Source organism: Halyomorpha halys, unplaced genomic scaffold, assembly GCF_000696795.3.
Source record: "Halyomorpha halys isolate HHAL.00 unplaced genomic scaffold, Hhal_1.1 Scaffold105.1, whole genome shotgun sequence".
Lineage (NCBI taxonomy): Eukaryota > Metazoa > Arthropoda > Insecta > Hemiptera > Pentatomidae > Halyomorpha > Halyomorpha halys.
In genome coordinates, this window is record NW_027108109.1 from 722528 (window position 1) to 739104 (window position 16577).

At 31.9% G+C, this 16577-nt stretch overlaps 1 protein-coding gene across 1 annotated transcript in view; it reads right to left on the reverse strand.

The window, feature by feature from the left end:
- LOC106677614 (EGFR adapter protein) overlaps positions 1 to 16577 on the reverse strand; it is a gene marked incomplete at its 5' end in the record, with an annotated part of 690819 nt that overhangs the window by 471874 nt on the left and 202368 nt on the right. Inside the window, 1 exon segment of the mRNA XM_067046493.1 lies at positions 8061 to 8135. Within this exon segment, the coding sequence (XP_066902594.1) occupies positions 8061 to 8135 (75 nt within the window).

The window sequence follows — 16577 nt, forward strand, 5'->3', positions numbered from 1 at the left end:
TATATATATATATATATGTATGTATGTATGTATGTATGTATGTGTATATATTCAGCTCAATCGGACAGCAAAAAAATACGGTTAATAAAATATTTTTGTTCATTTTTTGAACATAACCCACTGCAGTAGCTGTCACATAAATTAGTATCAATTTTCAGCAAAAATAATAAATTAAAATCATTTATTAACATATTATTAATAATACACGATAAAATTTGCAATTTGATTACTTATTACTTTTGACATTTCTCACAATTTAAAAAATATATTACTATATAAAATAACATAAATAAACAGACAAAAACTGAAAGCCATATTCAAAAGACAGGTCTAGATCTATGTTTTCAGGTTTAGGTTTTCTCGTACAAATAGTAATTCATGTTACAATTTTGAGGGCATGTATCGGTTTCTATTCTCTTAACAGGCGGTGTAACTTTACAATGAATTATAATAATCCTCTAATTCCAAGTTGGAGATGGTCGTTCGGTTGTTCCAAACTTTATTTGTGTGAACCGACATTAAGATTTATTCTCGTAAGATTTTAATTGGGAAATAATCTTCAGATAAGCTACATAGTATCTCATACACAACACTTTGTTAAATAGAATTAAAATTATTTTTTTATTTTATTTGTTTACTTTATCAGTCAAATATTTATATAAAATGGTAAAAGGGATCATAAAGCTCACCATATTTACATATGTATAAATTCACTGATAAAATAAGAAACTGAAGGAAAAAATAATAATAAATAAAAAACAAAATTAAATTAAAATAAATCTAATATTCTGTCTTGGCAGTATTATTGATTTATTACAATTTTATATTGTATAATTTAATATATTTAATTTAAATAATTTAGATTAAAATTTAATTCATGTTACTACAGAAATTTAGCATATAAATAATGTAATAATTAAATAATACAATATAATTTAATAATCGTTATAATGCCAAAAAAAAAATATTTATAATATAATAATTGAAGCCAAATATTAATAACAGATTAAAATTTAACCTATATTATTTCATATTTATTTATTGTAATTTACAATTGTACAAAAAAATACAAGTAGGTATGAGAAATGTTTCAAATACTTGTTACTCTAGGGAAGGAACCTCCCAATGGTGGTACTTCAAACATTAATTTAAATTAGATGGTCCAATGGCTATCTTCTTTTCAGGTGCCTCGGAGGATTATCAGGGATTGTTAAGGATGAGGGATTAAGAACTTATGGGTTAGAATGGCTAAGTAATTTAGAATAAAAAGACAATTAACTATTTCGGGCCAAATCTGGAACAAAGGGGATGTTAAGGTTTTAGTGGGTGAGTTTGAGACGTAATAAGGAGCATTAAGAATTTTAAGGGTATTTTGGATTGTAAGATGGATACGGGAAGAATTTGATGGTTTGGTAAAGCACCAGAGCAGAATTCCGAATGTACAAATTGGATTATCGTAGTGTATAACAATTATTTGTAGTGGGGGAGAAGTTTAGAGCGTTTGTCAAGTAGGTGTTGTAGTAATCCAAATCTACGAGTAGTTTCTAGTCGTTTCAATCAAGTATGGAGAATCCAAAATTCTCATGTCAAGATGGAGTCCTGACTCTTGAATATGTTCAAGAGGCGATAGTAGACTATTTAAAATGACACTGAAGGGGAGGAAAGTAGAGGAAAGGTTTAAGACGGAGAGTAAAGGTGATCTGGTGAAATTTGTCAGGATTTATTTAGAATCTCCAGTTTTGACACCATTCTTAAATGGGTTTTATGTTTGTCTAACCTATATTATTTAAACTAGACATATTAAATTCTACAATATAAAATTATAATCAGTTAATAATATATAATATATGTTACAAGTGTAATTGTTCCGGGTAACCTACGGTAACCGAAAGGTTGAATTGGAAAGGCTACCATAATGTAGGCAATACTACAGCCACATGTGGCCAACAGTCAAAACTCACCTCCTCCGGTGCTCTCTGTGGTGAGGAGAAGTAACCCAGGCTGACAGAGAAAGCCATTTTGTTTTCTCCCTTATTCTTTGTTCACTCCAAAAATACACCACGAGTGAGTAGAATTCCTGGAGCAGAGGGGAGAGAGAGAGAGAGAGAGAGAGAGCATAGGAATCTGGAGAGAAGAAAGAAAGCATGGAGTAAGTCCACCCAGTTCAATATAGTTAATCTTCACATCATCAACCACCTCATTATATCTAAATAGCCCAGTCATTCAAAATTGATAACCCTTTTTAACCATAAATGTTTTATTTCGGCCACCTCCTACATCACTTGTAACTTATATTATAGAATTTTATTTTAATTCAATCATGATTCGTTTTCCAATCATGATTCATTTTTCAATCATACAGTTCACTTAAAATACAACCAGCCAACCCAAGGTGAATGTGTGCCTGGCATTGAGGTGAAGGCATACTTCATACCGTAATGATCACAGCTATCTTAGTAAACCTTTTGTAAACTTTTCTTGGAGAATAAGGTATAGTGGAGAGAGTAAGCTAGTAGAAAAAGAGAAGCAGAAAAGGTGGGCTTTTTTGATTGATCGGATTAATTGATGCACCTCTGGAAGGAAGTTTGAGACTGAGTGTGTACTTGAATATGAAATTTAAAAAAAAAATTTTAGCCTAAACGTTGAATATTTTATTAAGTAAAATTGGTGAAATACATTTAGCCTGTTCAATTAACAGCTACTACTTAGAGACTAACGCCGGTGGTTGGAAATGCAAGGAGCTCCTTTTGAAATAAATTTACGACAGGTGTCTCCTCGTAAACAGTCATTTTCTCAGAAGTTTCCCTTTCGCATGTCGCCCTAAAATGTCGTTTCAAGGGAGCTTTGAAGCAGCTCTGAGAGGGCTTTTATCCTCACTATATCAGATCTCAGTGCATTAAGGTTAGAGTAAGTCGCCCCTAATCATACGGTACCTTCTGAGTGTAATAATAATTATATTAAGAATAATTGATCTAATGCTTTATGTTTTTATCAAGTTTCCACTTTAATTTATTATTGTTTTTATTATTATAAATTATATATTGTGAATATTAAGTATAGAGCATTTAGAATTAGGAAAAGACCCAAGGAGCTTTTAAGAGAGCCGAAGAAACTGAAAAATTAAATATGTATAAAAAAAAATTACAAAAAAATGCTACAACCCATAAAAGATTAAGGGTGCAGTACTTTGTAAGTACTTTTAGAAGATCAACGGTTGTGCAAGAAGGCGATTTAGTCAGAAGCATGCTTGACTGCAACTTTATGTGGCTGGGTCGACTCGACAACTCCCAAACTCACAGGCTGACCCACGCCGGATTTAAAACCGGGTACTTGGAATTAGTAGCATAGTGCCTTACGAATGAGCTATCTACTCCCACAAATTAATGATTATTATTTGGAAAAAATATTTAAAATACCATCAAGACCTTCATATTGATCATATAGAGATATTTAATTAAATTAGAGTATTTCAGAAAAATCACAAACATTCGGACAACACCTCTCTAAAACCTTTTGTCCACATCCTGATATCCTTAACCCAATTCACTTTGAATGTATTTAAGTAGAACTAAATATTCCGCTCCAATGACCTTCCCACCTAAAGCATTTTACCTTTCTGAAATATCTAGTATCATTCAAAGATTACCTATCCGCAACAAACTGGATACGACCTAATAACACCCCACATCCTAAAACTTCTTCCTCGGAAAGCCATCCTATTCATCACCTACATATATAACGCCGTACTCCGTTCCACATATTTTCCTGACCCCTCGAAATCATCTATAGTTCTCATGATCCCTAAACCCCAAAAGCCCCAAATACCCATCAACCTATGGCCCTATCGCTCTATTACTGGTCATGGGCAAAATCCTTGAAAAACTCATTTTGAAACGCCTATACCCCATCCTGGATTCAAATCATATAATCCCTGATCACCAGTTTGGATTCCAAACTTCCCACTCTACTATCCAGCAATGTCATCGTGTAGTGGACGTAGTCTCGTCTTCTTTGGAGCGCGGAATGTACTGCGCGGGAGACTTTTTCGATGTGGAACAGGATTTTGATCGAGTATGGCACCTGGGACTACTCTACAAACTCCGTAAATTCCTACCTCCTACATACTTTCTCATAATTCGTTCCTTTCTCATCGATAGATTATTCCAAGTAAACCGCAATGCAATGGTCCCTATTCATCTCTCCATTCTCAGTTTGCTGGTGTTTCTCAAGTTAGTATCCTAGGTCCCATTCTCTACACTGTCTATACAGCTGACATTCCAACCGATCCTAACACTATCCTCAACACGTACGCCGATGACATATGTGCATTCACAGTTAATAATAACCCATTAATTGTATCCCAAACTCTCCAATCTTACATCACATTTCTCGAAGAATGGAGTCGTCATTGGAGTATTAAGATAAATACCAACAAATCCTATCAAATCACCTTTACCCTTCGTCGTAAACCTACCGACTGCCATACAGTTTCATTTAATAAAGTTACTCTTACCCCTGTCGAACAGATCCGCTACCTTGGACTACATTTGGACAAACGATTAACCTGGATCCTCACACAAGACTGAAAAGACAGGAAACTGCACGCAGATTCCGACTATTACAGCACTTACTAGACAAACGGTCAAAACTTCCAACACATTACAAAACACTGATCTACATGACTGTAATAAGGCCAATCTGGACATATGAAGTTGAGCTTTGGGGCTCTACGAAACCTTCAAATTTCTCTCGTATCCAATCCTTTCAATCAAAAATCCTTCGTAAAATCCTCAATTCTCCTTACTTCGTCACAAATAAAATCATAGATAAAGACCTTAATGTTCCCTATGTAACCGATTTAGCCAGAACCAGATATCACTCCTTCCATTACAAACTCCATAACCACTCAAACCACCTAGTTTCAGGCCTTGTATCCTCTTCCATTCCTGATAATCCTCCGAGGAGCCTAAAAAGAAGATGGCCACGAGACCTGTCAATGTAATATGTCATTAGAGTGCCACCAATGGGTAGTTTCTCTACACGCCTTTAACACTCCATTTTAACGAAGATCAAGTTATATAATATACAGTTGTAAATTTCAATAAAGATATTTTTAAAAAATATGGTTTAAAAACAATTGAGGCTTTCAAGCATCAAGTTTATAATGTTGATAAAACTACTACAATAACAAAGCAACAACATGAGGCTCCCCTTAGCCATGAACTCTATCAAGGAGCTGGAGAAGGTAGATGACATGATGGCAGTGCTAAGTTATGGTAGCATTAGTTCGCTGGAGTAATATCTTGCCCTGTTCCAGCCTCTACTAAGGGGTTGCTGGAGTCACCTCAGCTCTTTGTGATAACTTCTGTCTGTCCTTATGATTCCAGTAATAATACAGGACAATTTATATATTAAGATATGATAACTATACTGTCATCTAATAAATTAAAATCCATATTCAGTGGTCGACTCCATGCTGTAGCAATAAATAAGAAATATATATTTAATTTTGATTATTTATGAGAATATAAAGATTCATTCGAGTTACGTTATGGAGTCAATTCAACAGATTAAATGACCATGAAACTTACCAACTTAGGTAATAAAAAAAAATGCTATCATACTACTAGAATGTAATATTAGAACAATTAATAAAAAGATAGGAAGAATAAATAAATACTAAACAAACAATGATTATCTAGTGATATGTATAATAGATCTTAAGGTTTTATTAATTAAAAAAAATAATATCAACAAAACGACGCTTTTTTATCTATGTAAATATTTGATAGTTGGCGTATGCATGAACTTACATATTTGCTCAGTTCCGACGAACAAATATTTGCCTCCACAAACGTACTCTTGTGCGGAATCAGTTTATAAATTCCTAATAAGGCCGGAAGAGAATATTGAGAGTAACGAACCGGATTCCATTTCATCCGAGTCGGGGGGGGGGAGGGGAGGATAAAAATCTACCAGTAGCGGGAGGGAAGTTAAATAAGGGCCGAGATGATTGGCTGTTGGAACTTTGTTAGTTTTCAATACGAGGACCTGATTGGTCGAACCCTGTTAGCTACAATCTTACCTGCCCGCCTTTATCCGGCCTATATTGTTGGATCATTCGATTTGTGCCTGGGGAATATCGGATATCAAGGAACCCTATATGGGAGGTCGCCTCCTAGCAACTTTATTAACTTTTTTTTTTCAAGGATTCAGACAGCAGATCCACTTACTTACAGAACAATATTTTATGTTATTTTTAATATTGGTTTAAAAAAAAAATAGCTATTTTACACAGATTGAATACACCAATAGAATGTTCACTTGAAGTATCTTGAAATATATAAATTTTCATTTAAATAAAATAAAACTTATTAAAAGAGGAGATGGTCCAAGTTGCGTAAAAAAACAATCAAGAAACACTTTTCAATATTTATTTATTGTAACGTTTTGATTAACAATGCAGGTCTTCATCAGGGCTAAAATGAGTCATACACATTAATGCTAAAGAAATATATTAACATGTAATGTGCAATGAAATGATAAAAAAAATACATATAGCAAATTAGATCTATTTTATTTTATTATTATTTTATTACTATGTCAGATATTCAATATCACAAATTCACTACCATATAACAAATGGTACCATCCACATTTGTATGGATAATCTTATATAAGAAGAATTAAATATTTATGATTTTAAATTAAAAAAAAAATAGGCTTTTAACTTATAATTAATGAATGACCTGGGCAGAATAGCCTGCAAAAGTAACTCTAAATTTAATATGAGGAAGATATTATAATTGAAGATGTCCTTGAGGATGGCTAAAATGGCCGAAACGATGGACTGGTGAAAAATAAAAAGTGTTGAGACAAAAAAGGATACAAGTTTTGATTTATTTAATAAATAATTACCTTGTCTCAAGAAATTGAAATAATATGATTAAATGAAATTTACTCTTTTGTTTATAATTGTAATAAAGTTGTTGATATCAATGAATACATTTCAAAAAAATCTTTTACTTTTTTTTCGATATGGGTTTATATTGATACCTTTATTTTTATATCTGTTTTCGTAAAATGTCATTTTTAATGGGTTTACCAATCCATATCTTTTTATTTTAAAAAAAAGTTAAGAGATTATTCATCCATCGAAAAAAAAAATTGAACAAGGTTTTTAAGTCAACTTTTGTAGAATAATACAAACAACGTAATTTATAAAATAGAATAATAAAGACCACATTTTTATTCCGTGGAGGATGTCGAGAAGAAGATGGACACAGTAAGAAGAAGAATGTATTCAGACCCACGAACCACAAACAGGGGATTCTAACATACTTCAGGATCATACATAATGTATCCAATATCATATCAATTATGTATGCTTAAATATTTGAATATATCTTATAGGATCAGCGCGTGATGGGAAGTAAACAGCTTTAGGGTTTGAAAATATTATCCAAGGGTGAAACATTAAACAATATATAGTCAAAAATGTATAACTCCAAACTTGATATTTTGAACTCAAACCTGTTTACTCTGAATACAAGATGCCAATATAACTTGAAATGTTTAATAATATAGGAAAGACTTGTAGGCTCAAAAAATCGAATTTAGACTAACTCGAGTATCAATCGTTGAGTTAAGTGATATAAATTGTTGCCTTATTCACAAAAAATGAGTCCCATAGCATACTATATACAGACTATGGTTCCTATCTTTAACATGTTTTCGAGCATTATCTTAAATAATTTTTCCTGTATTTAAAATGTTAATTTATTTAAAATTTAATTTTGTTTCATTTTTTTTTTGTATTTATATCAATATTTATTCAATTTATATCCCTGTGAATCTTCAATTATTAAATTTTAATTGATCAAAAAAATCTTTAGATTCCTAATTAAAATCCTCGATTTTTTATCGTAAAAAAAATCGATTTTCAGTAAACTCGATAACTCGAAAATGAACAATTTAAAGAATAATCAGCCTCTCTTTAAACTCGGCTAATCGAGTTTCGATTGGATCGTGAATACATAATATAATTATATTGGACATACCTTGCCATCGGGGCTGAGAACTTTGATCCCTGCGAGCGATATGACCAAGAGCACAGGTTTAGGGCAAGCAGAAGTCTGGAAAATAAAAATATATATATAAAGATAAGTAAAAACAACACGAAATAATCATCTTAAAAATATTAAACAGATCTAAATCTCATATGTTTTCTGTTATCAATATCATTGAGGAATTGTTAGAAACAAACTAGCTGGCAAGAGCATGGTGGCAAAAAAACCAGTTATTTCACCCCAATTTTTGATTATTTCAATGAAAACTATTTATAATTATTAGACAAAATCTATGAGTCTGCCAAGTATAGTACAAAATAGTAGTTGTTTCAAAATGTTAGTAAAAGTTAATTTGTCATTTGGGGCTGCATATCTTTAAAGCTACCTACAATACTAGAAAGCCATATAAAAAATTAGCGAATATTATGAAAACTACTACAATAAACGTGATAAAGTACTTTACAGTATATTAAATTAGCTTTGATTTGAGTGCTAATAGACATCTGTACATCCCATTGTTCCTGAGATATAGATATAGTAAATATATTTTCTCAAAATTTACTAACTACTGATTTTTTCTGAGTATTTTTTATGTAATGTTGCTAATGCGGCTCTTATTTTAGCAATTTTATTCTATTTGAATGATATTAGGTTCTCTAATTTTTTTTTTTATATTTTTATTGAAATTTACAACTGTATATTATATAATACATTCAGTAAATTTGATCTCAGTTAAAATGGAGTGTTAAAGGCGTGTAGAGCAACTATCCATTGGTAGCACTCTAATAACATTTTACATTAGCTCGTCTCGTGGCCATCTTATTTTCAGGCGCCTCAGAGGATTGTCAGGAATAGAAGAGGATGCAAGGTTAGAAACTAGGGGGTTTGATTGGTTAGGGAGTTTATAAAGGAAGGAATGATATCTGGTTCGAGCTAGATAGGTTACATAGGGAACATTCAGATCTTTATGTATGATTTTATTTGTGATAAAGTAAGGAGCATTGAGGATTTTACGAAGGATTTTGGATTGTAAGGATTATATAATGTGAAAGTAAAAGAAATGAATAAATTACAAAGTTCAATTTTGTTTCAAAATCAAACACTGTAGCTCAAAATATAAATTCATCCTTCCCAACTGATGTCTCAATGTTTGCTTAAATTAATTGCAAATGTCTGGGAACTATTGGAGTCGGGTTTGTTCTGTTAATAGCTCGTTTAATCACAAAGGTCTGAGAGATTCATGGGTTTTAAACATTGCTTTGACCCTCTGACTATCATAATCAAAGGTTAATACTTCCCTATCACCAGATTTTACAGCTCATACTTTTACTTACAGGATATATTCGCAAAATTTTTTTGATAAATTATATCATAACTTTTTCAGGTGATATATCCGTTATAATTAACTAGAAATATAAATAAAAGAAAAAAATATATATTGACTAAAGTTGAACTACATTATTATTATTAACATATCTTAAAATGGTATGACACTGTGTCAAGGATAAGCATGATTGGCCCTTTATGATTTCCCGCCGTCAACCTCGCCTAACAAGTGAATCAGACGAAATTAAGAATTTCGAATAAATTTTGCTAGATTATAATGTATCCGAACTTATTTGTTTCTCCATTCGATTGATAGAAGGCATATAAGTTCATAAATTAGAAATGTGTCTCCCAAATCTTTACTATTTTACGTCAATTGCTTATTAGATTAGAATGGATAAAAGTTATTTCATTAACAAAAATTACTTAAGATATTTATTTTATTTTAAACCGACTTAAAAAAAATAATGAGATTATCAATTTGTTTTATTTTTTAAATATTCACTCATAATTTTCTCATTATTGAACTTATAATTATTCTTAATGAAAAGGGTTCATCTCCAGAATGGTCCTAAATAAATTATATATGCAGCCAATTAAAATTAGTAATAAAAGCAGAAATCTTCATAGACAGTAAATCATTCTCATTAAGTACATTGATTGAGGGTGTGAAGTCAAAACGCCAACATTACAACATACGCCAACATACGGGGGAGTTATCAACAGTTTACAACTCAATGCTATCCATTGTGGGGGATCAAGTTTCAATATAAGTAAGGTATGAGTTTCTGTACATATAAAAAAAAAAAATCTAATTGGAAATTTCCTCCTTTTTTTTCCTTTATTATTTATTTATTGAAATTCACAACTCTATTTACATAAAAATATATCCAGTAAACGTGATTTTAGATTACATTGGTATTTAATCTACTAAATACAGACATCTAGAGAAAATACTCATTAGTAGTACTCTATGTTTTTTTTTTTTATTGATAGATTTATTTATTGATAGATATTACAATCTGCCACACAGTTGTGGGAAATAGGTAATAGTGATGAATGATCTCATAAATACTAAAATAAAAAAATAAAATAAAAATAATAAAAAAAATAAAATTAAATTAAAAACAACTCTCTGAAAATATATACAAACAAAAGAATAAACAAGATGAACATAACCAAACTATCTGTATGAAAAATAAATAAATAAAATAACATAATGATAAAATATTTTTTTTATTTTATTTTATTTTTTTATTTTAGTATTTATGAGATCATTTATCACTATTACGATGAATAATCTCATAAATACTAAAATAAAAAAACAACTCTCTGAAAATATATACAAACAAAAGAATAGACAAGATGGACATAACCAAACTATCTGTATGAAAAATAAATAAATAAAATAACATAATGATAAAATAATATATACAATATTTACACAATCGACCTGAGGATCCCTGAGCCCACTCTATCCTCCACGTGTGAGGTGTAGAGCAGAAAAGATCTCTCTCGCCGTATCACTGGTATTAGTACTCTAATAACATTTCTACACTAGTAGGTCTCGCGGCCATATTCTTCTCAGGTGCCTCGGAGGATTGTCAACAATGGAAGAGGAAGAAAGTTTAGAAACTATTGGGTTTGGGTGGTCAGGGAATTCATGGGCCGTTCGTAGTCGAGCGAGTTAAATCGCCAACTTTGGCTCGGAACAGCAACGGCGCCAGTTCGAATCCGGGCTGGGGGAGTTCGACTTTTATTTCTGTGGTGGTCCTACCAAAATGAAAACTTGACACCCCGACCATGGTTATAGTAGGGTGGTAACCTGTAGATAACCCACCTGTATGTCAGAAATGACTAGAAAAGAGGTCATAAAAAAAAGTCTGTGGATGATTTTATTTCTGGCAAAGTAAGGAGCATTGAGGACTTTAAGAAGGATTTAGGATTGTAAGGATTGGGTACAAGAGGAATTTTAGATTTAGTAGGGCCCCGAAGCTCAACTCCGTTTTATTACAGTCAGGTGGATCTGTTTTTTGTAATGGATTTGTAACAGTAGGAATAGACGTGCAGTTTCTTCTTGTCAACGTTAGTCGTTTATCCAGATGTAACCCAAGGTAGTGGATCTTTTCGACAGGTGTTAGAGGAGTATCATTAAAGGTAGACATATCCTTTAATTATATTCCTCTAACACCTATCACAGGGAAGTCGGTAGGTTTACGATGAAGGGTAAAGATGATTTGATAGGGTTTGTTGGGACCTTATTGGTTCAAATGGGTTCAAAATGTATTTTGGATAAATACAATATATTAAATTACTAAAAAAATAAGTTTTCTCTAGTTACTAAGAAATATGCTAAAGATTTTCCTACTAAGAACACATTATATATTAGCTATAATTATAGAAGGCTTCCTTGGTTAATAAAGTGACAGGGTGGCTTATTAGAAGAGATCGTTATAGAAGACAACTAACTATATTAAGCATGGGTGGGGAGATGATACATGGCCTGCCCAGTACACTAATTGATAATCGTACCCTGGAGCTAGACAAATGGTTCTGCTCTGAGCCACCTAATGGTCAATATGACACCTCACAGGATACTGTCCTATATAAACATATAAACATTATTTATATCCTTGTTAAATGCGAGAGCCTCCTTGTGTATGAGGTAATATTCTCAGTAATTTCAGAAACCCAATCAAATATATTTTAAATTATATAATTATAGGCTTAACTTTTAATTTTAGTTTAATTTTTAACCATTTTTGTCTCAATACATTTTCTTTTTCTTATAAGTCCGACGTTTCGGCCAATCCGGCCATCCTCAGGGACATCAACCATAAAACAGCTTTTATTACATGTATCATCTTAACAATTCAAATTACTTAACATTATTATTTATAATTTATCTTACCTTAATACAATTTTGGAACTAAAATTATTTAAACACTCAACTTCATGCTGATTATTTTGTCCAGGTCACAACAACAATTTTTATGAAACATTGAAAACAGTTGGTAAACATATTCTTTTGTTATTAAGTATATCCTACATTCTAGTATAACTACCTAATTGGTCAACTTTTACATTAAAAACAAAAATTAAAATTCATTTATCACAGTCACATGTTAAAACTTAAAAATCACAACCTTGCTTGTAACCTTCCCCTACACAGTTCAAGCATTAAAATATATATATATTTTTTTAATAATTTATTTATTGATAAACAACTGTATACATATATACACATCAAGTAAATTTGCTGTAAGTGATATTATGACTTGATAAAAACATGTGGAGAATCTACCCATTGATAGAACCCAAAAAATATTTCTAAAGGAGAAGATCTCCAGGCCATCTTCTTTTCAGACGTCTAGGAGAATTATTAGGTAGTGAAGGAGAAGCCAGGTTAGAAACGAGTTGGTTTGGGAGGTTGGGAAGTTTATTATGGAAGGATTGGTATCTGGTTCTGGCCAAATTGGCCGCATAGGGGACATAGAGGTCCTGATGGATGATTTGATTTGTGACAAAGTAAGGAGCATTAAGGATTTTGGACTGTAAAGATTGGATTTGAGAGAAATTAGATGATTTAGTGGAGCCCCATAGCTCAACTCCGTATGTCCAAATAGGCCTTATAATAGTCATGTAGATCAGTCTTTTGTAATGGATTGGAAGTTTGGACCGTTTGTCTAGTAAATGTTGTAATAGTCGGAATCGACGAGCAGTTTTCTGTCTTTTCAGTCTTGTATAAGGATTCCATGTCAGTCGTTTGTCTAGATTTAGATTAAAATATTAAAATTGAAAATTTGATTATTTATTTAAACAAAATTAACCAGTCTCAAGAAAGTGTAAAGATTATAAATTTTAATTTTAGTTTTAAAAATAATTTTTATCTGCCAAACAATTGAATGAAAACGAGCCAACATGATACCTTCATATGTGACGTAATTTAGACATAACCAAACAATATTGATAGCAATAAACACTTTCTAGCTATTTTTAAATAATTACGTATTTTGATGTTTTGGTCTATAAGTATATTTTTATAACTTATGAAAATATAAAAATGTTGGATATTGAACATATATGACATTACTAAACATATTACAGAAGGAATAGTCTATACAGATACCCAGATTCCAGGAACGCTACTAACTCTGGAAAAGATTAAAGAGAGACATGATACAGAGAGACTACAAAGGGAGCTGTCGTTATTCCCGAAGAAGATATCAGAAGGAGAAGGAGATTGGAAAAGAGAGAGCTGAGGATGGAATAGATTGCTATATTAAGCCAACATCCTTGTGAACACTCCTGCCGAATCCTGAGGTTCTTTTAATTAGGGAAGCGCTGTAAATACCTTAAGAGTATAAATCAAATCTTTTTTTTAATTATTTATTTATTGTAATTTACAACTGTACAAAATAATACAATAGGTAAATATGTAGTATGTTTCATATACACTTGAAAATCTTGGGAAGGAACCACCCATTGGTGGTACTTCAAACATTAATTTAAATTAGAAGGTCCCGTGGCCATCTTTTCAGAGGCCTCGGAGGATTATCTGGGGTTGTTAAGGATGAAAGACTAAGAATTAATGGATTAGGATGGTTAAGGAGTTTGGAATAAAAAGACGCATATCTGTTTTGGGTCAAATCTGCATTGAATGGGATGTTAAGGTCTTTATGAATAAGTTTATTTGTGACGTAATAAGGAGCATCAAGGATTTTACGTAGGATTTTGGATTGTAACGATTGGATGCGGGAAGAATTTGATGGTTTGGTGGAACCCAGAGCTCAATTCCATATGTCCAAATTGGTCTGATTATCGTAGTATATACTAATTTTTTGTAGTGAATGGGAAGTTTAGAGCGTTTGTCAAGTAAGTGTTGTAGCAATCGGAATCTATGAGCAGTTTCTTGTCGTTTCAGTCTTGTGTGTGGATTCCAAGTAAGTCTCTTGTCAAGATGGAGTCCTAAGTATCGAATCTGTTCAACAGGAATTAGTGGTGTGTTTAGAAAGGATACTGTAGGACAAGAGGGCAGAGGCTTACGACGGAGAGTAAAGGTGATCTGGTGGGATTTGTCAGGATTTATTTTGATTCTCCAGTTTTTACACCATTCTTCAATAGATGTTATGTGTGCCTGTAGTGTTTGTGATGCATTAGTTGGGTCGTTGTTTACAGAAAGTATACATGTGTCATCAGCGTATATTGTTAGGACTGTATTAGAGTGGGTTGGGATGTCAGCTGTATAAACCGTATAAAGATTGGGACCTAATATACTACCTTGAGGAACACCCGTGGACTGAGAAAAGAGATATGAGTAGGCTAGGTTATGATTTACTTTAAAGGTTCTATCAGTGAGGTAGGAGCGAATTATAAGGAAATATGTTAGGAGATCAAATCTATGCCGCTACTATCTACACATCTGGCAAAATTTTAACGAATTTGCTTAATGTAAGATTGGGGAGTAACCGTTTTGTTTTCTTTTTTTTTATCATTATTATATTTATTTATTTTAACTTTTTTTTTTAAATACTAATATTTGCCACACTCGAGAGCAATAAGTATTCGAATTGTAGATATTCGATAATAGCAAAAGTATATTTTAAATTAAATTAACAGTTAAATAAGTCAACAATTAAGGCAAAAAGAAATTTAAATTAAGGAAGTAAAATAAATCAACTTCAGTCTCAATGTCTTACACCCTTATGAGACGTTAACTCAAAAACTATTGGGTCCAAAAAGTAATATCTGTTGTAATAGATAGTAGTTTTAATTTGATGAATAAACGCTCCTTCATGGTAATCATAGGCAAAAATTAAGAAAAAAGCAGAACTTGGATCCTGTAAGGACTTTTTTTTTTGTCTTTTTTAATCATTTTTCGACAAATATTATTCAATACATTTCTGGACCTCAGTTATAAAATACTGTTTACCACTTTTCGGCATTTTGAACAGATGTTTTCTTATTACATATGGAGTCTATAGAGGATTATATAAAATAACGGTTCATGAAGTTCCACTCCCAGTTGCCCACAGTTAAAGGAGCAGCGACCTACAACCTGGGAAACCCAACCTCAACCCGAAGACTGAAGCCCAGGCTGCTGCAGGACATTCTGTTATAAATTTTAATAAATATAAAATTCATTCATAGTCACACTACCTCTATTTTACGTATTATTGTTATTCTTTATTTTTTTTTCTCTTTTCTTCTTTCGTCCCCTTTTCATATTAACTTGTTTCTTTTTACTATTAGAGGGCAATCGTTTGTTTTATTTAAGTGTATATCATTATTTTTTGTTATTAAATTTACTTTTCTCTTTTATGAATAAGCATTAGTTTTATATTTTTATTTTTTCTCTTTTAATAATAACATTGGATATAGTTAGGGGTGTATTTGTACGAGACTAACCCCCCCCACAATCAACTGTTAAAAAATATATATAATATAAGGGTTATATTAACCATGTAAGGCCCACCAGGCCGATCTGGTATAAAATTAAATAAATAAAAAAAAAGATATTTTCCTTAAATTAGCCATTAGATGTTCCATTTACTCAAGGTTTCCTGGGAAAGAAAGAAGGTAAAAAAAGTAGTAGATAAGGCTACGGTTATTCTTCTACGACCTATGCCAATAAATCCCAGATTACTGTATCAAGACACTAAAGCCTAATCAAAACAATGGAAATAAGTTACTTGAGAAGGATTGAGGGGAAAACAAGAGGAGATAAATTCAGGGATACTACAATGAGAAGTAACCGGTCGAACATAATGTAGAAGAAATAGACTACGATGGTTAGCCATGTAATATGAATGCAGGAGGAAGGGAGAGTCAAAATAACATATGAAATGGGAGTGAGTGGGAGATGGCCAAGAAACACTTGTGATAGCACAGTTAGGGAAGCCTTTGACAAGATAGGAATCGACTGAGCGAGCTAGTACAGGAACAAGATTTAAAGATTTTGCTGAATAAGCAAACCTCTCACACAAAATAGGAATCGTGAAGTAGAAAATTGTCCAAAAAACATTTAATCCCCTTCGCTATTGGTCTACGTCATCTATGCCTTGACTTGGTTAGATGTGTAAATCATAACTATAGGGTGTTTTTTTGAGCCCGATAGAACTTGAAATTGTAAAAAATAACACAAAAAATTAAATTGTAATCAAAATTTTTTTTTTATTCGAA